Source organism: Columba livia, chromosome 3 (genome assembly GCF_036013475.1).
Source record: "Columba livia isolate bColLiv1 breed racing homer chromosome 3, bColLiv1.pat.W.v2, whole genome shotgun sequence".
NCBI classification, from domain to species: domain Eukaryota; kingdom Metazoa; phylum Chordata; class Aves; order Columbiformes; family Columbidae; genus Columba; species Columba livia.
The window spans coordinates 31,429,163-31,456,932 of NC_088604.1; the positions used below are offsets into that span (position 1 = coordinate 31,429,163).

At 40.5% G+C, this 27,770-nt stretch overlaps 1 protein-coding gene across 2 annotated transcripts in view; it reads left to right on the forward strand.

Moving 5' to 3' along the window:
* The window catches only part of SMAP1 (small ArfGAP 1), a 94,071-nt gene that overhangs the window by 1,115 nt on the left and 65,186 nt on the right, over nt 1-27,770 (forward strand). For both annotated transcript variants that reach the window (XM_065056240.1, XM_065056242.1), the window contains exons 2-3: nt 26,392-26,525; nt 27,203-27,288. In XM_065056240.1, the coding sequence (XP_064912312.1) occupies nt 26,392-26,525; nt 27,203-27,288 (220 nt within the window). The remainder of the gene's footprint in view (nt 1-26,391; nt 26,526-27,202; nt 27,289-27,770) is intronic.

Below are 27,770 nucleotides of genomic sequence, written 5' to 3' on the forward strand. Positions count from 1 at the left end.
CAACCAGCAATGGCACTGTGTTTGCAATTTGCCTTTCCAATCTGCACAAGTTGCCTTTTCATCATGGATGTAAAGTATGCAGTGCCTTGCACCGTGCTGGTATCTGATACATCAGAAATAAGACTTTTAACTTCCTAGTATAATAACCATAAGAAGTATATAATATGGATTACACTAAAGATAAGAGATCTTGTATTTTACAAGTAACTCTTCTCAATAATTTTCTAGCACAGCTCTTCTTGCTCCTAGGCTTCTGGTTACTATGTAAAAGAGTCACTGTAACTGGCGTTTTTCTGGAAGAATCATGCTTGTATGTTTTGTGCATTACTGGTCCTTGAGATTTCCATGCTGAATGCTACTCTGAGTTGCTTGCTGATGATGTTTTGTAGCGCAGGCCTCAGAGCTGGGTTGTTCACAATCAGAGTCTGGAATTCTCCAGCTAATATTGGTCCAATCTTCTGAGTTCCCTCTTTCTAACCATCACCTGGACACAGTATTGTTTGTAAATCTCTGTGGTCCTTAGTGCTTGGTAACTTTTGTCACTTCGGTTTGGCAGTGCTGACACTTTCAGCTTCCTCCTTATATTTGTGTCATTGAGTATCTTTATCCACTGTTCTTTCCTTTGTTGCTCTCATACCTCTCTTCTGTCACAAGCTTTCATTCATAAGTCCAAGCTTTGATGTATCTTGAGTTTGGGGATTCTTGTGTTCTGGATTTGGAGAACCTATTAATATCCTGACTAGGTGTCTTCTGCTAGTGCCTGTAATTCAGTTTCCATCTTTCCAGTAAATTATTTTACTTAGCTGCCTTACTAAAATCTGACTGCAGTTCCAAAGGCTTCTCTGGTTTTTCTTTTGCCCAGCCCCCTTCTCCCTTGCCATCTCTCCGTATGCATGGCTTGCTTTCACCTTATCCCCCGGGACAGCCACCATGAAAATACTGTGTGACGCAATGTGAGTGTACAATATTGAGGGAATTGTGTGTTGTGTGTGGTTTTTATTCTCATTTTTCCTTCAAGCTTAATTTGCACTCACCTTATCCTCTCCTGGCAATTCTTATTTAAAATAATTCTTATTTTAAATCTCCCACGATATTAGCTTTGTAGTGCCATCTGCCATTGCCTGTACTCCTGTAGCTGAGTATATGGTTTTCTTATAGTTGGGGGGGGAGAGAGTGTGGAATGATAAACTTTAGTTTCAGCTGTTCTAGAGGTACTTGACTGAGAAATGGTCATATATGGACACTGTAGATTTCTTTCCTTAAGTTTAGGAGGTTTACTTCTAGGAAGCAGAGTTGTGTGAACAATGTTGATGTGCCTCTGCTGTACCCTGAAGTCTAGACTTCTGTATACTTCAAGAAGACATGTGGCTCAGAAGAAAAAACATGATCAGTCATTTAGCTGAAAATCAAGCTTACCATGAGCATGTGATGCTGCTCTTGAACTCTTCCTTGTTATATCAGTCTGATGAAACTTCTTGTTGACCATGAGAAGAGGGAAAGTGAAGGATACTTCTTTCAGATGCAGCTGGATATTTTTTCCTAATGTGTTTCCCACTTAATCCATGGTGGTTGGGTGCTAATGACGTGCTGGTGTCTGGAATGGTTGTCTGAGGCAGCAGTTTTTAACAGGGCTCTATTGGCTAACCAGTGTCTGTGAGCTGTCTGCATGGCTTTCCCGAGCCTGTGACAGGCGTCACCTCTTGCATCTCTGACAGCATCCCTTTCACCTCTGGTCATTTGCATTAGTCTGGAGTCTCCTGTTGCCAGTTCCACTGGAGATTCCCTTCATCCAGGATTCTGTGGACATGAACTTGACACGTTAAAAGCTCTGAGGAGACTGTATTGCGGCCTTTCAGTGCTTAAAAGGGGCCTATAAGAAAGACGGGGGCAGACTTTTTAGTAGGGCCTGGTAGGATAGGACAAGGAATAACAGTTTTAAACTAAAGGAGGGGATATTCAGACTAGACGTAAGGAAGAAATGTTTTACAGTGGGGGTGGTAAAACACTGAACAAGTTGCTCAGAGAGATGGTAGGTGCCCCATCCCTGGAAACGTTCAAGGCCAGGCTGGACGGGGCTCTGAGCAACCTGATCTAGTTGAAGATGTTCCTGCTCATTGCAGGGGGGTTGGACTGGATGACCTTTGAAGGTGCCTTCCAACCCAAAATATTCTATGAAAATATTTAGGACTTCTCTGGTGTCAGTCCTAGTTCAGAATGCATACTTTTCCTTTTGTTAATGTAATAGATTCTTTTTTAATTTGAAATACTGTCTGCTTCAGCTTCTGTTACTTCTTTTGTATAAGCTTTTCTCCTTTGTTTGTCAGCCTCCTTTCTATTGTTCAATAGGATCCTATGAGTTCTGTTTTTTGCTTTCTTCCTGTTTACTTAATTGTTGGGTAACATTATTGTTGTGATTAACTCTGGTTTTGTTAACTGAGTTATGGTTGTATCTTGGGTCTTATTCTGGCAATACTTACAACCATTTTTTTCAGTGTGGTCTTTCAGGTAGCTGGCAATTCAGCATGGGTTCTTAGCTTTAGTTAAGAGGCTTTCATCACTGATTTCTTCCTCTCACCATAGGTGTTACAGTCTCTCTTAAGCCTTAGATATTATATTTATCCAAGGCTTCTGTTCAGATAGTCTAATCCAAGGGACATTGAAATCCTGCAGACTGTACTTGTGTATCTGTTTTAACTGTTATTCTTTGAGCCTTTGGGAATTCTTAGGTAGCTAGATATCACTTAAAATCTTATAAATATTCTTGTGACCTTAGAAAGTTTATATTTGTATTCACATATTCATTCACATATTCAAAGCTCATTGCTCTGATTGTATCTACTGTAATGCCACTGTTGAACTCTTCCTTTGTATCATTAAGGCTTCTCTGCTGGCTTTTACTTCTCACATCAAAAAGACCATCAGAACTTGCTGCTGTCCTACTGCTCATTCACTCCTAAATTACTGAATTAGCTCTCCTTGCTCTTGGTATGTGACCACTATCTGCATTGCTTGTGAGGAAGTTTCAAGCATGCACTTTTCCTAAATTATCACATGTAAGAATTTAAAAAGCTGCCTGTTGGTCATCTTTAAAATAGTCTTGCTATCATTAATAGTGGTCTTGTATGAAGAACAAAACCTTCCTTTGGTTTCTGGCCTACTTATTCAAGTCTGAGGTATGCAAATACATTAAAGAGCTTTGTTTTGCAAGTATTTTGGAAGTTGGAGAATACAGCTGCGGACACATCTGCCAGCATAAGCATTAAGCAATAATTAGGATTGCTGACTCTGGCAACAGTTTCTGGAAGTGCATTTTAGTCTGTATTTGCCTTTTAACTGTTGAAATAGCTGCTATGAATCTGTCACTGGTAAAACATGTTGAAAACTACTTGCTGTATGGCCGTGCCATAGTTGCCATATGTCACCTTCCAACTAAGTCTTATAGCTGCTAGGAAGACTAGATGACATCTCTGGGGAACAAGCCTAAAAATCAAAAGTTTTGGAGCTGTCTTTGCAATCACTGAGATTTTTGGAAGAGTGAGGAGGTTGGGATGACATTAGACAGAGCAGAGCTTGTCTGTGCTGGCTGTTCTTTCCGTCCCTATCTGAACAGCTATATCCAGAAGGCAGTAGATGTCTTCCCAATGTTCACAGTATCACAGTATGTTTGGGATTGGAAGGGACCTCAAAAGATCATCTAGTCCAATCCCCCTGCTGGAGCAGGAACGCCTAGGTGAGGTCGCACAGGAACATGTCCAGGCGGGTTTTGAATGTCTCCAGAGAAGGAGACTCCACAACCTCCCTGGGCAGCCTGTTCCAGTGTCTGTCACCCTTACTAAGAAGAAGTTTTTTCTCAAATTTAAGCGGAACCTCTTGTGTTCCAGCTTGATCCCATTACCCCTTGTCCTATCATTGTTGGCCACCGAGAAGAGCCTGGCTCCATCCTCATGGCACTCACCCTTTATATATTTATAAACATTAATGAGGTCCCCCCTTAGTCTCCTCTTCTCCAAGCTAAAGAGACCCAGCTCCCTCAGCCTTTCTTCATAAGGGAGATGCTCCACTCCCTTAATCATCTTCGTTGCCCTACGCTGGACCCTCTCCAGCAGTTCCCTGTCCTTCTGGAACTGAGGGGCCCAGAACTGGACACAATATTCCAGATGTGGTCTCACCAGGGCGGAGTAGAGGGGAAGGAGAACCTCTCTCGATCTACTAGCCACCCCCCTTCTAATACACCCCAGGATGCCATTGGCCTTCCTGGCCACAAGGGCACAGTGCTGGCTCATGGTCATCCTGTTGTCCACCAGGACCCCCAGGTCCCTTTCCCCTACACTGCTCTCTAATATGTAATTTCCCAACCTATACTGGAACCTGGGGTTGTTCCTGCCCAGATTCAGGACTCTACACTTTCCCTTGTTAAATTTCATCAGGTTATTCCCCGCCCAACTCTCCAGCCTGTCCAGGTCCCGCTGGATGGCAGCACAGCCTTCTGGCGTGTCAGCCACTCCTCCCAGCTTAGTGTCATCAGCAAATTTGCTGATAGTACAGTAGTTATACTACTGTTTCTAATATTTTAGGTTATAGTGAGGCATGTTGGCAGTAACTTAAGTAATCCTGAATTTCTGAAAGAAATAAGCAACTGAAATTCCTTTGTTCTCCTTTTATGTATGGAACTAGGTAAACCTAGCAGGAATTTGAACAACCTAGGAGAGAAAAATAGTTACAGATCTGTACATCTGTCTTGTGTGTAGACTATGCTGAAAGCTGTTGTAAAGCACATGATTTTTTTTTTTTTTTCTTCTTTCACTGTAGGGGGAGACTAAATGCATGTTTATTGTTGTTCCAATGCTGATATTTGAATCTTTTAAACAATAACACCTCTTGGAGATATGTCAAATAGAGCCAAAATAAAAAATGGTTATCTTCTGTCAGTAACCCTTTGACTATAGGGGCTATAACCTGCTATTTCTGTGTGCTTAGTATCTACTTATAACATGCTAGAAGTCTCCTAAGCTTGTGTTATTGCTTGGCAGCAAGGCTGTTATTACTTGGGTGCTGATATTAACCACTGAATCAAGTACATGGAAGTTGATGATGTGCAATGAAGCACAAAAGGAGATAGATGCTCCGTCTTAAAAAAGGGGGCAAGATGTAGAGCAGTATGAAAGGAGTAGCTGTCCAAGCAAGTAGGCGTGTGAAGTAAACTGAAGTCAACCAGCCTTGGTCTAGTGTGACCATCTCTGCAAATGCAGACCGTAAGGCTCTGATCACTGTTCCTAATGCTCTTTAAACAAGAGGTATGTCTGAAACCAATGTGAATGTTCTCTAAGGTAGCTTTTCTGTTTGTTATGCTTGCATTTGGATGTTGGCTTTAGTACAAATGGATTGACTACTGAAGTCTGCTTTGTAAATGCATCTCTCTGTCAAAAAGGCAATTACCTGAGTTGTCAACTGCTTTAGAATTTTTTTTTAACTGTAACAAAGTTAAAATAACATAATTGGAAGCTTGCAGACCTTTGTACAGACAATTGCAGATGTCTTGGGCCTTCAGAAAAGGTGAATAAATTTGCGTATCAGAGGAGGTGTTCTGTGTGGTTTGTTGGTGTGGGTTTTTTTTGTTTTATACATATATGTTCATTTATTTCATGCCTAGTAGTGCTTGAAGCCCGCCTAAATGATCTCACGTGAATCCTAGTACAAAGAGTCACATTGACACTGCTGCCTGTTCAACCAGATTAAAATTGGTTTACTTTGACTATAATATTAATGAAAATACTTTTCAGTATTTATAGTTGTACTATACAATTCTTGGGTATCTATATAACTGAAGACTTGGTCTTGTCTCTGTCTGAAGAGTGGCAGGTACAGGCTCTCAGGAGTGTGAGTAAAGACTGAACAGGTAAGGTTGCAGTACTGAAATTCACACAGAACCAGTTATTACCATTTTGGCTTCAAGTAAACCAACATTTAACTTCCCTAACAATTTGTCAATCTCAAACACAAAGTCTCTTAGCAGTGGAGGAGAAACAAAACCTAGTGTACTTCTTCCTCAGGAATTAACCTAAAGCAAATGGATAATTCTTACAGCCTGTGCGAGGCTTCAGCTTTTGCATCTGAAAGCTTTGGGACAGCTCATCATCAGTATTAGCTTGCTCTAGGCCAAGTCACTGGCTGCTGTACCTCCTCAGGTGAAGACCTTCTCTGTCTTCCACCTAAGGTGGAAAAACTGCTGAAGTAGGGCACCAGGGGAAATGGAACACAGCTGAAATATCTTGGAGGCCAGTTCCACACATCAGCCCAGGTGCAACTTCTGGCCTGATGCTGGAGTTCAAACAGAGTTACCAATCAGTGGTTGATTACTGCCCTATGGATATCTTGTGCCAGTGAATATAACTGCAAATATCAGATGTGACTTCAGGTTACTTGGCTCAACTTGCTAGTACTTTTCTATGTGATTCTGTTGCAAAGTTGGTATTGCTGCCGTGTGATCAGATTGGTAAAGATCATGTGAGTGTAACAGATGAGAATATGAATTGACAGATACAACAACTGGAGACCTCTAGCTGTCCAGTGAGGCTTTCCAATATCCTTCTTCAAGGAATGATGAAGACGAACTGTTTTGATTCAAGGTGAGTCTTGCTGAAGCTTAGCAACTGATGTGTCTTGACCTGTAATAATAGTAAGGAACTGTATCACTAGAAATCTTAGCAATCATCTGGTACTTACCCTGTTATTTTCCTGGCGTCTTTGTGAAAAGTAGCAACTTCAAGGACCTTAAGGGACTAGAAACTTCCTTCGTTCTCTCCTTACAGTGTTACCACCAGGACTTTTTCCCTGATTCCCTGCTACTAAATGAAACTACCCCATTGCTCTGTTTTTGTTCTATACCCTTTTACCTAATACTGACACTGGCTGTATGAGACTGGAACTTTTTTAGGAATTAGTTACTGTTGCAGCCGTGGGAGCTGCACTTAATTGTCTCACCCAAGAAAAGAGCTCTTCGGAAGACATGTCTCTTGTTGTGAGGAGTATGGCAGCTTTAGCTTAAAACTTCTAAGTGGGTGAGGTGTTGCAGTATTGGATGACCCTCGTGGTGTGTTTTCTGCCTGTAAGAAACTGATTTGTTTCCATCTCCTGACTCTTATAGTGCAGAAAAATATTCTGAAGTAAGTCACAGAAAATCTGTTTAGCTTGTAATAGAACTGTGTTGTTAGCAAGTACCTGTTCCTGCTGTTGAAATTGTGTGCACAGCCTGAAGGCTTTTCAGCAAAGCCCTTAAAATAGTATTTGTGGGTGCTATCTCCATTCTTTAGGACTTAACCAAACTTGATTGGGAGAGAGCCAAAGTGGCATGATGTAGCTTTGACGTTAGCATTGCTTTGACAGGAGGCTAGGCTAGATGACCTCTGGAGGTCCTTTTCAACCTAAATGTTTCTGTGACTACTAAAACAGTATTTGTGGGACCTTGGTTTTTTTTTTTGTTGTTGTTGTGCTGTAACTTTTTAGGTTCTCTGAGGTATAATATACAGAAATCCTTATGTCCTTAGTTTGCTGCCCTACATTCTGAAGTATAGACCTTGGCAATTTAAGCAGTTTCCTTTGTGTGGACCATGAAGGTGAGATACTTCCTGAAAAGTGATTATTAGTATTGATGAGACCAAGTTCCTGCCTTTTGAAGTGCAGAACACCCTAGTTCTTTTGGTCAGGGACTACTGGTGTGTCACTCCAAGTGGTACCCAAGTTGTGGTTCTGCCACTCTTTAGTGACATGGAAATTATGCCAATGCAGGATGCTATTGATACCAGCTGTTGATGTTTGCTTTGTTCCTAAATCTGTCTTTGTGGAACTGAAACTCATGCTGTCTTTTGAATCTGCCCTCTTTGGTCCGAATGCTGTCAAAGAAAGAGCAACTGTGCTGCAGCCTTAAGAAGTCCTTATCAACAATACAGAGGAAACAATTATGTGTGTGATAAGTAGACTTTTAGGGTGGTACCTTTTCCTGGAGGGGTGGGTCCCTTTTAAATCCTCTAGGAAGCATGGATTACAGAGTCAGTTATTAGCCATTACTCAGGCAGTAGTCAGCAGTTAATTTAGCTCAGATGCCACATTGTCCTAGACTGGTTCACTAAGGTTAGTTTGAGCATGATTCAGCTTTACATTATGAACTCAGATGCTCTGTATTGTTCTCTTATGGCCACTGCTGGATTGCCTGAGACTTGACTTTGCCTTGTGAACAGGTAAAATTGTTTAGTGATAACTCATTCTATTTTTGAGGTTCTTGAAGAGTAGCGCTGTTGAACTCATGACTAATTGAATCCATCTTCACTGTACCATCAACAGCAAAGTGTTTCAGGTATTATGCAAGAGTAAGAATGAGTTAAGACTGAGCTATGATTTCATTGGCATCACAGAGGGGGATGGCTTACACAGCTGCAACGGATGGACTGCAATGGCTGGGTAAGGCGCTTTAGGAAGGACAGGCTGGGATGGCGATAACGGGGAACTGCCATTTTTTGTGAAAGCAGTGGGGCTGCATGCAGCTTTGCCTAGAGATGGGTAGCAGACCAGCTGGGAGCTCATGGGTCAGGATTAGAGGACAGACCATTATGAGTGATGCTGTGGGTGTCTACTTCAGACAACATGATCAGGAAAGAAGTAGTAATGAGGCCTTCCTCAGACAACTCAAGCCTAACATTCACAGGCCTTGGTGCTAATGCTGGACTTGGAACCACCCCAATATTTGCTGGACAGCACAGCAGGGAACAAATAATCTAGGAGGCTTCTGGCATGAGTTGGTGGCTGTGTCTCAATACAAGTTGTTAAGTAAGGAGGAAGAGGCTGAGATGGATCTGTTGCAAACGAGGAAGGACAGATTGAGGAAGGCTTCTTCTCAGTAGCAGAGGAGGATCAGGTTTTGGAGTGCTTACAGAAACTGGATGTGCAGGAATCTATGGGCCCTAATGGGATGTACCTGTGAGTGCAGACAGAGCTGGCCAATGTCATTTTGAGACCACTCTTAATAACTGTAAGGTCATGGTGACTAAGGGAGGGTCTTGAGGACTGGAAGAAAGCAAATGTCGTTTCTGTCTCTTGAAAATGGCAAGAAGGAACATCTAAGGGACCACAGGCCAGTCAACTTTGCCTCAGTCCCTGGGAAGGTGACAGAGCAAATAATCCTGCAAACATATGAAAAAAAAGTAATGAGGAATAGTCAGTGTGGATTAATGAAGGTGATATCGTGCCTAACCAATCTGATAGCCTTCTACAGTCACCAACCCAGATGACTGGATATTTTTTTTTGTCTTGACTTCAGTGAGGCTTTTGAAACTGTTATGTGACTTCCTTATTGATAACCTGATGAAGTGCAGTCTGGATAAAGGGATGGTGAGGTGGACTGAAAATGGCTGAAATGCCAGGCTTGGAGTTGTGATCAGCAGCTTAAAGTTGAGCTGGAGGCCAATCACTATTGGTGTACCACAGGGGTTGATACTGAGGCCAGCACTGTTCAACATCTTCTTCAGTGACCCATGTAATAGGACAGACTGCAGTGTTGGCAAGCTTGATGTGATGCAAAACTGGGAGGAATGGTGGTTGAACCAGATGGATATGCTGCTACTCAGAGAAAAAAAAATGGACAGACTGAAGAAATGGGCTAACAGGAACTGCATGAAGTTCCACAAAGAGAAATCCAAAGCTTGACTCCTAGGGAGGAGGTGCTGCGGATCCGGAAGAGATGCTGGAGGTCCTGTGCATCACAAATTGGTCATAAGCCAGTAATACACCCTTGTCACAAAGAAGGCCAACAACATATTGGACTGAATTTCAGACAAAGCATTGTCAGTGGCTGGGGGGAGGTGATCCTTCTCCTTTCCTCAGCACTGGTGAGACTGTATCTGTAGTGCTGTGTCCAGTTCTGGGCTCCACATTACAAAGAAACATGGACAGACTGGAGCAAGTCCAGCAAAGTGACAGCAAGAGGAGAAGGTTAGGGTGCCTGACATGCGAGGAGAGACTGAGAGAGCTGGGATTGTTTAGCCTAGAGAAGAGTACTGGGGAGATCTTACCAATATGTACAATTACCCGGTGACAAGAGAGCAAAGGTGGTGGAGGCAGACTTGATTGCTTCTTGGTCCTATCAGTGGGCATCACAGACAACACAAATTGAAACATAAGAAATTCTACCGAAGCATAATAAACTTTTTTTTTTTTTTTTTTTACTTTAGGAGAGGTTCCATATTGAAGTAGATTACCTGGAAAGGCCATGGAGTCTCCGACCCTGGAGACAAGCAAAACCTGACTGGGAACAGCCCTGAGCAACCTGCTGTAGTTTGCTCTGAGCAGGGGGAATTGGACTAGATGATCTTCAGGGGTCCCTTCCAATCTGAGCTACTTCAGATCCAATTCAGCTGCTGCATCACTTACAAGCTGGTATGGAGTCCCATGGCAGATACCATTTAAGTTCCTCCCCTGCCCAGTGCAAGCATCTGCCTACAAAGATTAAAAGTAGATTCTTTTCATAAAGTTGAGGTCCTTTATAAGAAAGGAAAGTGATTAAACAGCAGTAAATACAGACTGTAGTAACATCTTGATGTTTTCTGAAACAGCTGATACAGAAATCTTGGTGTGTTTTGTGCATCCAGAGGTAAAAAGGACCAGGTCTTGCCATTTGGGGCAAGTGGGAATTGAGAGGCTATGTAGAAAGGTTACTGATGTCTTCTGTTTGACTGAAATGCTATTTCAGTCTAGCTAGGAGAATACTTCACAATTTAAGCTGCCTACTAAAGCTGGTAGAAAGTTGCTTAGCACTAGACTCTCTGGTGTCAGAAAACTTTAGATCTTAAAACTACTGGTTGGAACTCCATATTGTGACTAAAAATTATCTTCCCTGGAAGACTGAGGCAAAGCAGAAACTACTGCAGATTTACATTCTCCTGCCATTTAGACCTCTTACCTGATTAATGGTTTGACAGCTTGAGCAATATTATTCTCTTTACATTTTTCTGTTGAATGGCTTCACAAAAAGCCATTCGCTGAAAAATGCTTTAATTTCTCAATGAAAATTTGGCAAACTTAGATTTGAATGGATACCTATTCTGTATTAATCTTTGTTTACAGCAGACTCTGATTATATGGTACAATGCTAATGTACTTATCTTCTGCTCCCTTGTCTTGATCACTTGTTGCCTTCCAGTAGGTGAAACTTTTATGCCTGAGTACATACTGTCAAGGAGTTTCTGCTTGGTGCTATGAAACTTGACTCAGTCAAGAGAACCCGAATTCCTGTTTGTTTCCAGACTGTCCAAAATACTTATGAGTTGATCTGTGTTCCTCTGACCAGAGGAGCCAGATGCTGTTGTGTTCTGAGGGCACCATCTGAAGAGGAAGATGATCTTGGAGGTTCAGAGAACATCCTAGTGCTGCAAGTCTGTGGTGCATGTAGATATAGCGAGCACTAATTCTGTAGCTTATGAAGGTGTGATAATTTTTATGGGGGAAGTGAAGACTGCACAGGTCAACGTGCTGCCTGTATTGGTAAACCAAGGCTGTCAGTAGCACCCTGTATCTGTTGGGGAAAGGTATCTACTTCTTGTAGACCATGGAGGAAGAAGAGGTAAAGATTTTGTAGCTCAGTTTCTGTCAGAGTGTGGTACTTCGAGGCAACGTTGCCAAGCAACTAACTTTGCAGCTGTGATTTGGTAAAAGAGCAGTCTGTTTCTCAAAGCTTTGCCTGGCTCTGATTTTGTGTGAGAAAATTGATAAATTGATGAAAAGCAGGGAACTGTCCCTCTTGTGTGGCAAAGGGCTCTGGTATTCTATGTTTGGCTATTGATTGCCATACTCTTCCTGTGTACTACCTGCTTTTTAAGGAGGAGAGAGCAAGAATCTATAATGTAATTTTACTGAAGTGCTTGAATGAAAATGGATAAAGCTTCGTAGTACAAGGCTTCACTAGCAGGATTAAAGGCAGCAGTAATCCTATAGGGATTTCTACAAAAGAAGATGGAAGCGATTCATTGTGTGTAACCTACTGTTCTTGAATGCAGCTGAACTTGCAGGTGGATTCAAAACATGGCAGTGAGTGGCAACTGGAATTGATTGATCATTTTAAAAAAGCTCCTTGTAATGTATGTTTAAATCACTTGGGTTTAAATTTGTCATTCACAACAATTCCTAGAAGCAACTGGTGTATCACCACTAAGTAATGATGCTTTTAAGTATAGGAACCCATTAGGGTATGTATATGAGGGGTATGTATTCAGTTGCCTATTACCTGTAGATGATGGCAAAAACATCCCTTCAAACATGGCAATGTTCACCCTTTATATCTTCAGCAGAAATGTGCTTGTGCATTTGAGCTCCCCTCCTAAGCAGTGGTTGAACAGAGAGACACCAATAGCACACCGAGTGTAAGCTTTTTGGTATTCCTTCTCATTGCCAAGTGATACCTAGGTCCCTTATTCTCAACTTTAAATACAGTGAACTGCTGTGTTGGGTCTGGCTGGGATGGAGTTAACTCGAACTTTGCCCATAGCAGCCCTCATACTGCTGTGCTTTGTATTTGTAGCTAGAAGGGTGTTGATAACACAGCCCTGTTGGCTGTTGCTGAGCAGTGCTGGCCCAGCCTCAAGGCTGGCGCTCCAGCCTCCCCCCAAGGCTGGCAGTAGGCAAGAGACTGGGAGGGGACAGAGCCAGGACAGCTGACCCAAACTGACCAAAGGGCTATTCCGTACCGTATTATGTTGTGTTCAGCAATAAAAGCTAAGAGAAACAGGAGAGGGGGGGGGAAGCATTCATTGTTAAAAGGTTGCAGAACAGCCACTATGGGTACTGAGGCCCTATTTCCTGGGAAGTGGACATTGCTTGCTGATAGGAAGTAGAGAATAAATGTTTGTCTTTTGCTTCTGCATACAACCTTTGGTTTTCTTTATTAAACTGCTTTTATCTTGATCTATGATTTTTTTTTTAATCTCCCCTCCTTGGTGGGCATGTGGTAGCCAGCCAGTGTTAACCAACCACAGCTGCTGAGGATTTCTTGAGCGTTTGAAGTAAAAAGTAACTATTGTTCTCCTTAATAAAGATTTTGAAGCACTGTTTCACTCTTCTGCGTGTTCTGCAGCCCACAGCAAGAAGCCACTGAAAGAAGTGGTGGTAAATGCCCCTCCACGCTTGTCTTGCCCACTGCACTTTTCATGGAGTTTGGCTATTCATGGAATTCCTGTTTAAAAAGGTTATTCTAAAAATATGTTTTTACAGCAGGAAAGATTCTGTTAAGCATTTGGTCTCAAATGAGACTTTAAAAAAATACAACAGATTCAAGATCACCTGCAACATTTTAGGAGTACATTTTGATACTTGACACTTCTCAATCAACCTTAATTTCACCCTGAACACTTACTCCTAATTCTGTATTCCAGACTAAGTGCAGCTGAATACTTTGGTATTGTATTCAATTTTTCTTCCTATCCTCTGAAGTGCATGATATTTTGAGGAAAAATATTTTACAGCTGCAACATCTTTTCTTATAACTACAGATAGCAGCAATAATTTTGGAAAAATAACTTTGAAATAAATGAAGAGTAAGTTGTTTTTTTTTTTTTTTCTCTAACACAAATCTAGTTAAAATAGCTCTGAAGAACACTACCTAAAAGTAAATGTGTTCTTCCTTTCTCAGTCACATGTAGTTCATGTCTGAGTGTTGATGATGGTCTGTCATGCTGGACTGCTTAATTGTGTTAACTTGAATTATATTTAATTTAGTATAATCTCAGAGGAGACCAACATAGTTTCAGGAAGAAAGCAGATGCCTTTAGAAAAATGCAAAGCACATTTAAGCCTTTTGTGGCATGATGAGTTCTGATTGGACATGTAGAAGTTATTTCCTTTTTTTTAGACTGTGAAGTTATCAAATACTGGACCAAGTTTTCCTCACAGAGGTGGTGGAACGTAAATTAGAGGTGTTCAAGACAAATGAACAAAGCCCTGAGCAGCCTGGTCTAATTAGATCTGATTGGAGCATCAGGTTAGCCTAAATGACCTTGAGAGGTCCATTCACACCTGAATTATTTTATAGTTTTAATTCACTGACTGAAGAAATACAATAGCTGTATGTTTTAAAGAGCAGGTGTTAAACACCTCACAGAGCATGCACATTTTGGGGATTTGCCCAAACCCAGCTACTGGGATAGGTATTGAAGCATTCCAAAGTCTGAGCTATTTGCTGAGACTTCGGGAGAGTACGGTGTTGGGGTACAGCTGGGCTGGCATGTGAAGCCTGGGGATTTGTGGGGAGGATTTGTGTTCATGCTACTGGAATTTAAAGTGGAGGGAAGACTTGATTCTGTCTGTCCTCTTCAGCCTGTTCTTTCCCATGGTCTTAAGCTTATACCCTGAGGTCCACAGAAGGTGCTACTCTGAAGATTAAGAATATTGTTACAGTAAAACTCTGGGATCATCCAATAATAGAGTTGCATTTGCATGTTAGGCCATTCCTGTGCCAGAGGGCTGTGATATATTAGTGTCTGGGGGTGGGCAGAGAAGCTTTCTGTAGGTAAGGGCTTAAAATCTACTTAGTCTGGTCTATTTAACCCACAGAGGAAGTGAGGGAGAACAGTATATAGGGGAGGAAAGTAGGTGAATAGGTCTCTGCAGTGAATGTGGAGGCTGTGGGTTAATACCAGTAAGCAGCTAAACCCCACACAGCTGCTTGCTTTGACCTCCCCTGCCAATAGATGGGAGAATTGGAAGGGTGAAAGTGAGAAAGTTCATGGGTTGAGATGAAGACAGTTTAGTAGGTAAAGCAAAAGCCATATGTGCAAGCAAAGCAAAACAAAGAATTAATCCGCTACCTCCCATCATCAGGTAGGTGTTCAGCCACCTCTAGGAAAGCCAGGCTCCATAATCTGTAAGAGTTCCTTGAGAAGACAAACGCCATCACTCTGAATGTTCCCCCCTTCCTCCTTTTTCCTTCAATTTTATATACTGAGCATGACTCACATGGTGTGGAATATCCCTTTGATCAGTTGGGGTCAGCTCTCCGGGCTGCACGCCCTCCCCACTTGTGCACCCCCAGCCTCCTCAGTGGCCGGGCAGTCTGAGAAGCAGAAAAGACCTAGATGCTGTGCAAGCACTGCTGAGTAATAACTAAAACACTGGTGTATTATCAACACTGTTTTGGTCATGGATCGACAGCAGTGCCATGTGGGCTGCTATGAAGAAAATCAACTCTGTCCCAGCACAAACCAGTATGATAGAGGAGACTGGCGTAAGAAACTAACTGGCTAGCCTTTACAGGTGTTTTCAGTGTGTTTCTACAGTCCAGAGCCTGAACTTCGACGCTCTGTTTCTTGTCTACAGACTTGGATCTCTGGTTTCTCTTTGCATCTTTTTCAAATATAGATTGATGTGGGAGATGTTGTGGAGGTGCATTTGCCTGTTTTGTAAAACAGAATGTATGAAGGAGAGCATCTCCAGAGTCACTGAGGGCTGCACGGAGGATGTATGGTTTGGCAAGTGTTTACTTAAGAGTCTCTTCAGCTGTATTTGAGCAAAAATGTTAAAGGGAAGCTGATTTATGCAATTACTAGATAATTTCTCTCTGGTAGAGAAAGATAACCTTTCATTCTTGTTTATGGCAAAAAGGCTAAATTATAAAACCGTCTTGCAAACAAATCTTATTTCTGGTGTTTTTGACATCTTTAAAGGAAGAACTTTAATTGCTGGGTGAAGATTTTTTTTTTGCAGCAGATGCTTGTATAACCTTTATCCTGTGGCTGGCTATGCATGGGGGCTCTTGCTACATCCTGACAAAGTAGCATAGATTTACACTTTACTTTTTTTCTTATTAGTGATGCTTTGACTTGATGCTTAGCTTGCAACTTACAAAAACATTTTGTAAGACCTCACTGTTTGCCAGTTTTTCTTTTATTTCTCCATATAAAAGAAATATAAATTGTACACTTAAAACAGTGAGCCTTTTAGCAGTCCTTGCTGACAAGGGAAAAATGGCAGTCAAGATCAGCTCCAGAAGCTTCCTACTAATGCTGTAATATGCTACATAACCTTGTCTTTTTTAGAAAGTACCAAATGCTGCTAGCAGGAGATGATAGCTTGCATACCTTATTCTTGCAGCTTGAACTCTGACACACGCAGTCTTTCTCTTTATGAGAGAACAGGCAGGATAAAATCAGAGCACTACTCCTTAGCCAAATTGAAATGTGATTTCTGAAGCTGTTAGCTTATTGAATGCGCCAGGGTTGGCACCTCTGACATTTGTGATTCTTAGGGCAGTGACTTTGCTTTCCAAAGGGCGTGCTGTAGTGGGCTGGTGTCCTGCAAGGCTGGTAGGGGTGTTGTGGCAATATATGTATTCTGTGTCCCATGTATTCGTGCATATACTATGCACAAAAATATACATATACATATGCCCTGGGTAACCAAGCCTGAAGGTGGCAGGCACGGTTGCCAGCCAAGGATCAGGAGCTGCTCTCTGACAGTTCAGTAGTGGGTTATGATCCCATTTGCCTGGGCAGTGTTAAGATGGTTCAGGAAATCTGTGGTGTGAAATACTTCCAAGTCAGGAATACAAACTTTGGAAAATTGTTTTAAAGGAAGTTTACATGCAAAACACTGAGTTAAACTGATGTTTGCGTTAAAAAAGTCAGTGTTTTAATGATAATGTGGAAGGTTTTCTGCTTAATCGTATAGTGGAGTCTCCTTCTCTGGAGACATTCAAAACCTGCCTGGACACCTTCCTGTGTAACCTCATCTAAGTGTTCCTGCTCTGGCAGGGGGATTGGACTAGATGATCTTTCGAGGTCCATTCCAATCCCTAACATTCTGTGATTCTGTGAAATAAGATTAATAGGAGGACTTGGTGACATTTGGGGGAACAAATGCCCAAATGCCATTCTTTATCTCCTTTTTCTCTTAATATTACTTTACATGAAGAGCGATCAACAATATTCGTATGTATCTTCACAGTGAACTCTTAACTATTATGTTTTATTTATTTAACAACTTAGCATTTGCATCATGTCATCATCACCTAATGTTTGATAAAATGTTTTTTTTTTAGTTTGGAAAAACAAACTTATCTTTTCACAACCCTATTCAGTCAAAACTCAGATTTTTAATAACTGGCTGTTTGTCAATAAGGCCAAAAAACTTTAATTCTTTCTCTTTGTCACCTTACAAGATTGCTTGTGCCAAATGGCTATTAGACAAGAAAAAGGCTCTTCATCTTAAGAATAAATTGATGTTACCTGTATATCTCTAATAGCTGTGACTAACCAGTCCTCTGATTTGCAAACAGCATTTTTTTCATATTTCTAATTTTGCTTCCTGTATAAGGCTTTTGGTGTTTGAAATGTTATATGACTTAAATGTATTTCAGAATTAAAGTAGTTACCAATCTGGCCACTTAATTTTGTGGCTTAAACATAGAACTGAAAGAACATTGATGTCACTGCACTTCCTTTCTAGTCAAGGCTTTACACAGCCGTTGAAATCAGGATGCTCTCGCAATTGCTTTGAAACACTTCCAGCAATTATTGATGCTATTGAAGCAAATGGATCAGTGAGCTGAAGGAATAACTGAAACTGGTCAATACTTATTCCTCTGACTTGTAGAGGTGAGATGGGTTGTGCAGGGGAAGAGTTTTATTCAGAATACTTCTACATGGCCTCTTCGGAGTTACGAATAGGACTGAGCTTAATGGATTGTTGGTGACTTCAATTGAAAATGGTTATCCAGATAGAAAAGACAAACTTGGAGGAATTCTGTCCCTGAAAGTCTATACCATTTACCAGACACTGGCTAAAAATAGCCAAGTGATGCTTCTAAGGCTTGTCTTTCCCTTGTTCATGCGATACACATTGAACCACACAAATCTCAGCTGTTATCAAGCTGGACTCTGGAACAGTGTGATTAGTTGTTCGAATTACCTGCCCTCAGTGCAACTTTATGGGTTTGAGTTTGATTTTATTTAAAACTGCTAAAACAGCCCCTCTCATTTGAACTCCCCACACACTTTTTTTTGATGTGCAGAATTTTAAGGTCTCAGGTTCTGGCCATGATTATCGAAACACAGGCTTACTAAGGCAGCTCTAAGAGACTTCTGAAAACTAGAGGTACGTTTAAGCTGCGCCTTCTGTTGGGTTTGCTTATATAAAACCGAATTTTGCTGCATAGTTATTTGACATCTGAAAAGCAGGTAAAGACTGTATTTGCATGGTTTTCCTAGTCTTTGGATATGGAGATAAAGCAAGGAAGCCTCTTCTGCTGTAATGGAAAAGAAATCAAGCTTACTGTGGGGAACTAGATGTGACACAAGAATGTGCTTCAGGCTATTTGTTCTGCTTAATCAGAAACGAATTCAGTGGATCAAGTGATGGGTAAATAGTCCTGTATCAGTAGTCTCAAAAGACTAAAGGTTCAAGGACCTTGAAGAACATTTTGAGAAAGAAAGTTTCTTGTACCGTGGTTCTTGCAGTTTCCTTTGCTTCACAATCTTTACATAAGATCTGCGAGATTTTTTATTCTAAGATTTGTTCTTTAATTCACAAAGTCTGATTCACTGGACATAATTAACATTGCAATAAAGATTTTTGTGTTGAGGGGTGTGTTTTCTTGTCTGAAAGTCTGTGAATCAAAAATGGTTGGAGATGGTGGATGCGATTCTACTTTTTGAGGGGAGAGCTAAGCAGCCTCCAATTAAGTTAGTATGCGATTGTCTTTGAAGCAGCAGGATTAGACTGAAAATGTATTGCTTTTGAGTATTTTAGTGTTACCTTGATGTAATCACTGTCTCTAGTGTGTTATGTTTTGATGAGAGGAACTTGGAGGAATCACTGTAGTTCTGCCTTGTTCTTTTGTTCTTCCCTGGGTACCCACTGGAGGAGGGACTGGTTTGTGTTACTGAGTTCTTCTTGTGTTGAATTACACAAACTGAAACTGCTGCTTACTTGTTTTCCTTCTCTTCTCCGTATCTGACATATGAGTGCTTGTCTTCTGTTACTGATCTTTACCTCAGTTCGGAGAAATTACAGATGTTTCTGGAAAATATTCATTGGTAACCTGGTTGAAATATTGAGTGGCAGAACACTTGTGCAATATGACTTGTGTGGGAGAGTAATGCAGAGACAGCAGGCGCTGCATGGACATGCTTGTACCGATGCAGCCACTGAGGCTTTTAGTAAGTCTTTGGACAAAAAATTGTAGTTTTTAGGAACTGGCTAGCAAGCATTTAGGATGAGTCAGAGGAGACACGTAGATTTTCTTGTAGTTAATTGTGTTTTCCACAAGATGGAGCCAGTTACTTGACAAATAAAGTCTGTCAACCAGAAACAGAATTTTGAGAAACAGAAGAGAATTGAAGTAACTTCACTTTGCTTTATGGTCAAAGGACAGGCAGGGTGCAGCTGAGTGAAAGGAAGAATTGTAGTCTGTCAGAAGTCTTTGAAGATGCTGGCCCAAGATAAGTTTGCTGCAGGCTATATTGAGATGCAAAGCAGTTGGTACTCTGTTGTATGTAATGCTTGGCTCCCTTCTTTGTAGAATTGCTAATTGGTAACTGCAGGAATGTAGAGTGAAGACTAATTTTGTTTTTATGTACCTCTGTAATGCAAACCTTATTTAAATTTAGTACTGAGAAGCTTTCTTCATTTAAAACTTTGTCTCAAACTTATTAGTCTCCTGGCTAATAGGTTTTATGCACATAGTGTAAAAGGTTCAGAGCAGTTTGCTGAGATGTAAAATAGTCACCCTTCCCTTTGACAGCAAATCCAAAATTGAAAGCCTGTGTGCTCGCTCTTTTTACCCCAATTCGGACCTCTGTTTGCTCTCTGTAAATTGAGATATTTAGTAAGAATGGGCAGCACCAATGTCTCAACAAAAGAAGTGTTTCAATATTAACCTGCAGTTACAGTAAGCTAAACAGATAGTAGTGGACTGATCGAGGGGTGGAATTTCTGAACTATTGTGGTAGGGGATGCAACCATCATTGTTCTCCTACTTTGTAATAATCTTATATCTGCAATGATCTTATACTTGCTCCTTTGTGGACAACTCCCAATTCTGTCATATCCCAGTACTTTTGTTTCCTTTTGCTTCTTTTGAGTTTGTTCTGGTCTGGGATGCCTTTTATTTATTTTTAACGTGTTTGTGTGACAGGTACTCCTGCTCCTGCCCAGTCCTGTCTGGTAGTGTATAACCTTTCTCACTTATTTCTTACTGCAGGTAGAAGCTGAGTAGAGGATGGAGTGTTGACTGAGATGTTTAAAGCAGTTAAAGGATTTTTATACAAACTAATCAAACAGAGACTAAAGCAGTGTTTCACACTGTATTGACTGCTCAGATTCATATACAGTTAGTATATGAGGCTTTCCTATTTTGTAATACAGATAAAAGTACTTTTTCCTCAGCATCTTAAATGAGCAGTATCATGTAAGCCTTGTTTTGTACCTGATAGAGTACTATGCATCTGCTGATGCAAAATGAAACTCGAGCAGTTTGGAATAAACCTTAAACCTTGGACTTCTAAAAACTGACCTGCTTTGTCTTGTATTTCCTTTGGAAAAGTCAGTTGTATCAGCTATAAGCACATTAGCAAGGTGGATCAGCAGTGCTGTGAATGTTTATTGCAGCTTCTTCAAACAGCTTTCTAATATAATGGAGTAGAACATATAGCCTAACCGAATGAGTTATGGGGATGGAGAGGAAAGGGATGTATGGAAGCGTATGCACACACATTAAGCACTAGTACTAGTCCAGTTTAAATGATACGGAAGAGAAATATCTTATAAAAAATGATATCTTGAAGAGGGGCAAGTTTGGGGAATAAGTGGAAAAAAATGGAAATATGTTGGGAGAAAAGTTTTCACCTCACTGGAGAATATGTAAAAATGATGCCTTTTTCACAACATTCACACTTTGAAGTGCATTTTAGAGTAAAATAACATCATGTTAAGATGGATAACTTTTTCAGCAATTTAAAAATTGTCTTGAAATTGACTTACGAGAAGACTTGTCTCTAAAATTATGTAAATTACTTTCTAGCTTTTTATTGCTTAAGTTTTAAACAGCTGAAGTCAGTTTTTGAAATGGTCTTGTTTTTTTAGTAGCTGTAGATATTTCTGCAAGTAGGGAGAATGTTTGTTATGTGCAATAACTATACTGGCATGGAAGTCTACTGTGACTGGAAAAAACTCTCTTCAGGTTGTTTCTTAAATTCACAAGTTACCTAGCAATTCTAAAAGCTTAAAAACATACCAGGAAATGTGTGTCTTGTGGCTACATATTCTTTTCATTCTTAGGGTCTCAATGGGATCTAATAAAAGACAATTTAAATACTCTTAAGTATTTAACAATTTGTGCTGTTTCTGCGCATCTAATTAAATTCTAGTTTCTATTCAAAACTTGACACACGGTTCCTGAATGTGAACTAATGTAGCAGGTGTGGTGGGTTGACCCCAGTGAGCAGCCAAACACCCACTCTGCCTCTGGTGTGCTCCCCTCTTTGGTGGACTGGGGAGAAAACAGAAGGAAGGTGGAAAGACTTGTGACTCGAGATCATGACAGTGTAATAAGGAAAGCAAAAACTGCTCCTGCAAGTGAAACCGAAAGAGAAATTCATTTACCGCTTTCCATCCGCAGGCAGATGTCCAGCTATGTCCTGGGAAGCAGCCGTCAGCACGTGTTAGGGTTGTTTGGGAAAGCAAATGCCATAAACACAAATGTCCCCTCTTCCTCCTCCTTCTTTCCCCCAGTTTTTGTCGCTGAGCACAATGTCATGTGGTTTGGGATGTCCCTTTGCTCACTTGGGGTGTGCTGTCCCTGACTGTGTCCCCTCCCAGGCTCTTGCCCACCCTCTGCCTGCTGGGTGGGGGTTGAACAGAAAGTCTTGGCTCTGGGCAGGCACTGCCCAGCAGCAGCCAAGGCTTTAGTCTTAGCAGCAACACTGTTTTAGCTGCAAATCCAAAGCACAGCTCTGTATGGGTTGCTAGGAGGAAAGGGAACTCCATCCTAGGCAGGCCCAGTACGGCGGGAAGTGTCGCTTGGGTGCCCTCCATCTAATGTGTAATAGCCACAATTCCAAATCAGTTTGTGTGAAGCTGTATGACAGCTCAGATCCATCCTTCTGTTTAGCTCTCACAAGAAGTTGGCACTTGTGCTGTGTTTAAATTTCAAATAAAAACTTAATCACTGCTTTTGATGAAGGCACCTGAATCACGGTTGCCAGTAAGACTAAATATGCACAAGAGAGCTTGTGGGTTTTTATTCCGGATAAGTTATTTTAAAGGTTGCTTAAATTGTTAATGTCAGACCATCCTGAGGAAGGTTGGCAGATGTTCACAAGAATGACCTTATGCATTCAAAATCTTGTCTTGGTAATTTCTCTGGAAAATAGCACACACCTTCACAGCTGACCTTACCTATCTACCTATTAAGAACCGAAACGAAAATGTAAGCGAAATCAGTAGACAAACATAGAAAAGAGAAAAATTTAGATTGAAGAAAAAAAAGATAAATTAGATTTTCATCTTGGAAGCAGCGATTTGTCTTTGGAAGTTGCTGAAGTTTATTCCATGGTTCATCCAATGTTTCAGGGACTTCATACTATTGTACTATATAGCATAGTTTAAACATTGGTCACAAGTCTTACAGCTTTTTTCCTTGAATTATTTTTGGCCTCTTTCATCTTTTACTAAAGTTATGTTTAAGCAGTTATCCGTATCTTAAATGACTGGAGAAATCACTTGACATGTATTTTAATATTGGTGTGGTGCACTGATAGTGGTGCAGCAAGCTGCTGAAGTGAAGTGAAGCTGTTCTAGTAAAAAGCTTGTATTCAAATGGCTTTCAAAATAATAAAACTATGATTGTATTAAAGCACATCAAACAGTATTTCATGTTAATATTGGCTGATTGGAGTTGCACTGTATAATGCACTTCTTGATAGGTAAGATAACACTACTGACGTGTAAAAGTGTTTTAAGTAGCATAAAATAGCAGTCAGCAAGATTCTTAACATCCAGTCTTCATTTCTGAAGCCAAAAGTCTGTTTTCTTATTTGGCTAGCAAAATATATGCAGCAAATAAATTAGGTTGCTTTTGCAAATTTTGCTGAGGAAAAACAGATGTATCTTTAATGACCCAATTAAAAGAAATCTGCAAATTCTTCTATTAAGTGCAAAGTATTTCCTGTGTACAGAAATAAGGATCCTGACTTCATACAGAATTGAGATAACTGTAAATTGTTTGTTGAATCAGTCCAAATTACTGTTAAACATTTCTCACACAGGAAGGTTTAAGACTAAGCTTTAATTGACTGTTTGATTAAGTCAAGCACAGCTGGTTTGATGCCTACACAGAAAATATTATTTTGTAACTGCTTTTGCCTTCTGCTTAACTGTGGCTGTAATTGATTTGCGTGAACTAAAACATTTTTCATTTGAAATGTTTAATATTGCATATTGTCATTAATCTGAAATAAATTCAGAGATTGCTTGTGAACATTTTTGTCTGGCCTCAGGTTTGTTACCGTATTGCTTAAGTATAGATGTGATTACCCTAAGTTATTTCAGAAATAAGTACAAATTAATGCAATCCGAGCTTCTGGGAAAATACGAAACTGTTCTTTTCCAGGAGAAAACCACCTAATTTGTAAGTAGTGTTATGATCTTTCTTTCTGTTAACAATATTTTAAGTTAAAATATTAAACTACAAAGTTAATGATCTCCCTCTTCATTTATGAAGACAGACTTCAGTCATGTCAAGCCCTCATTCCAGTCTTGTGTCATTAATGGAGAACCTGCCTAGCTGCGATGTTGTAGCTGAGAACAACCTGAAGAACAGGAAACTTGTGATGTGTAGTTGTACAAACTCTGTTGTGGTAAAAAGTTGATAGTGGCTGTGTGAACACTCTGCAGGATAAAAATGTGGACAGCATATGGATACTACAGATAAATACTTCCTGTCCCTATAGTAACCCGGCCAAAACTGGTTTCCCTCTTGAGAAGGTACGGCTGTGAGTTATAGTTTGGGAGAAAAACTGGAGGAGCTATTGGGCACGCAAGACCTTGCCTTACCTTTTAGTTTCTGAACCATCATGGCTGCATTGTAGAAGCTGAGAGACTTTGTCAACAATGGAGTGGCTAAGGAGGTGTTTTGATTAAGGGTCTTCTGGTGTGCTGTTTTAGCTGAAACTTGATAAAGGTCTTGTAGCAAATGGCCTGCAAAACTCTATCCTGGAGCACTAAAACTTAAAGTAGTAAGTGGAATCTTCCTGTACTATAGATCTACACAGTCTGTAAGAACAGGGTGAGCATTTTGTTTTATTTGGGGGGAGGGGAAGCAGGTCAACAGGTTGCTTGTTGGACTATTTTAGACACACATTGCAAACAACTGTTCATTCTGTTCATACCTGACAAGTAGAAGTTTTAACGTGTAAGTTCCATGTGGGAAATAATGTATTAGTTTTAATGAATAACTGTTAGATCTCTTGACCCCTGAAATCTAATTTTATGATGGTAGCATGCACTTTGAAAGCAGCCAGTCATCTTTATCATTTTAGTCTTAAAGGTCAAACAATGGATGTCAGATGGTCTGACTTCTTGAGATCTTGAACAAGACAAATTAGAGGCAAGGTGGCTACCCAAAGTAGAGCCAGTATTTCCACTAGGAAGAGGAAGACTTCTTGCGACAAATCTGGGGGAGCTGGGAATATGTCTTGGGATTTTTGAATAGCAGTTCAAAAGAACGGAGTCTAGCCAAAAGGATTTCTCCTGCTTCCCTGTTTTGGCTATTGGTGAACACGCTGACAGTTTGTGGACATTATCAGGTCTTTTCTTTGTACTGTTCTACACCCCATAGATGGGTAGGCTAGGGGTGGGTGAGCAGGAAATTGGGAGGACACACAGCTGGGACAGCTGCTGACTCTGATCATTCCATACCGTATGATGTTGTATTCAGCAATAAATGCTCAAGGAAAGGAAGAGGAAGAAGGGACATTCTTATGGCGGTGTCTTGCAAAGCAAGTGTTGTGTGTTCTGAGGCCCAGCTCTCCAGGAAGTGGATGAACACCTGCCAGCTGATGGGAAGCAGTGAAGAAATCCTTTTTGTACTTTTTTTTTCTTTGTTTATGTGTAGTTTTGGCTTCCCTTATTATAACTGTTATCTTGATCTGCAAGTCTTCTCATTTCTCTCCTGTTTTCTCCCTGTCCTGCAGGAGAGGAACGTGGGTGAGCAGCATTGTGGGAGTTTGGCTGGGGTCAACCCAACACAGTCATAAGCTAAAAATTAGGAGAGGGAGGCATAAAATTATTTTCTAGGCCCCAGGAAACTGTATGTGCAGTACATTAAATTGAAACACAAACTGCTGCAGTTGCATGAGTGATCTAGGTGCGCATCTGTCATACAAAGGTGGAAAATAATAATCATTTTCCAGCTCTTCAATGCGCCTTTTTGCTTTTGATCATTAATTATTTAATATGTGAACTCCTTAGAGCTCAGAACTAGATGTACTTTAAAGCAGTGATGTTGTACAGAGCTGGAAAAATATGATATAAGTAAGCATGTTTAATTTGAGACTCTATATTAACTTCAAGTCAAACATCCCAGGTGTCACTGTGGGAGTTCAGGCCAGTGGACTTTAGGTCTGTCTCAACATACCAACACTGCTGGGAAGCAATAGTAAGGTTCATAAATTAACCAGATTCTGCAGGAAAATTCATTGGGCTATGAATGGCAACTCTTACTGTAGTTTAAAAATCAAGAGTACTGAATGTATTTGGTTTTCCACCATTCCTAGTCATGGATATTTTCATCAGTTGGTTTTGCAAATCTCTGTATAATCATTCCCTGAGAGTTTGCATGCTACTGTTGTAAGGTCCGTGCTGTATGAGGTATTAAAGGATTTGCTGCATTAGAATAAGATTGCCGTGCACCTAATTTCAAATTAGCTACAGATGCATGTCTTAGGCAGCATTTAATTGGAGAAAAATGAACAACAGCTACTGATTTCTGCTGATGCTTGCATCTGATGCATAGCTGTAAGGGTTAATTAAGATGTAAGCAAAATCTTGTTTTTATTAGAAAGCTAACCTTCTAAAGTTTGTTTGCATTTTTTGGGGGGGGGGGATGTGGACACAATATATTACTTCCTAGGTTATTCTGGCTAACTCAAATGCTGTGTGACATTACTTAAAAGTAGTAAGCAGTAAATAAAATTGCTAACAATGGAGATTGTTAGAAGTAACTAGTTATCCTAGAGAAACAGCTGTGAGTCGTTATTCAGACTAATTTATTCCTGTTGTCAGTATAGAACTATGCCAAAGAAAATCTTCACAGTATATGGAATTTTAAAAATAACTGATTTTTTTCTCCATTCTCCTTAGGTCCAAGATGGGCCTCTTGGAACACCGGTGTTTTTATTTGCATCAGATGTGCTGGAATACATCGAAATCTTGGGGTCCATATATCAAGGGTCAAGTCTGTCAACTTGGACCAGTGGACACCAGAGCAAATACAGGTAAGATATCTTAAACTACATTTTCAATTTGGAGGAAATGCCAGGAGTCCTTTTGAAATTATTTGAGTTTTTCATGATGCCCCAACTTAAATGTTTTACAATTGAAGTAGTTCTTAATGTGTTATATTTCTACTGTAATGAATTTAAGTTCTTTTCTGTATTATTTTAGATGTATTGTACCTTGCTATGGAGACTCTGAAAGCTGCTGCTTTGTTGTATCTGTAGAAAATATGTTGTAAGCCTCTTCCTTTGCAGTAGGGGACAGTGCGGTATACTGCATTCGCACATTTGTCTGATTCTTCATAACATTCGTTAGATATACCAAGTACTGAGTTCTCTAGGTATGTTCCAGACTGAAGCCTATTTCTACTGCCAAACAAGTTTTCTTACTCCTGTTTCTCCTGGTCTGAAGAGCCATCCTGAGAGATGAAATCTTATCTTTCCCTGGGTGGGTTGGTTTACGCTGTAAACAGCACCCGTGTTGTCAGCTTTTGTCCAGCAAGTCTTGGCAGGCAGCCCTCCCGTGCCCCGGGAGCATCTCCCAACACGTGTGGCAATAGAGGTCTCCAAGTTAAAAACCTGCAGTGTCATTTAAGCACACCAACAGCATTCTGACTGTTCCAGGATTTAAAGTATTGAAGGACGCACTCTAACTGTTTTCTACCGCTTCTCCTTAGTGCATGCAGGAAATGGGAAATACTAAAGCAAGGCTACTCTATGAAGCTAATCTGCCAGAGAACTTCCGAAGACCTCAAACAGATCAGTATCCTTTTTGTTTTAGCTTTCACATTGAAATGACTTCTAATGCAATTTAGATGTTATGACTGCTTCAAGGAACTGCTGTGTTTGGCAGCTCACCTTATTTATTTCATTGATATTGTTGTATAAGAAATGACAGTAGAAGTTGGGAATGGTTCAGAAAAGGTTTAAATTGCTTCAGTTATAGCAAATCTACTTTGTAATGAGATCTGGCAAGCCCCATTTATTTTTGCTTTCAGAAGAGATGACTTGATAAATTCCCTATATGTAGGAAGTTAGAGTGATACTGGAGAGCTCTTGAATATTTTGTCTTTATCTCGAATAACTGCCAGCTGAAGTTCAAAGCATTTGAACAGGAAATAATGAGCTGAATGGTAAAGTAAAATAAGCCATTGGGTCTTACTCAAGTGAAGTATGGATCTCTTCCTCTAGATTAATTATTCTGTCATTTTTTTTGAGTTGAAGTGTATGCATTCTATGAAGTGT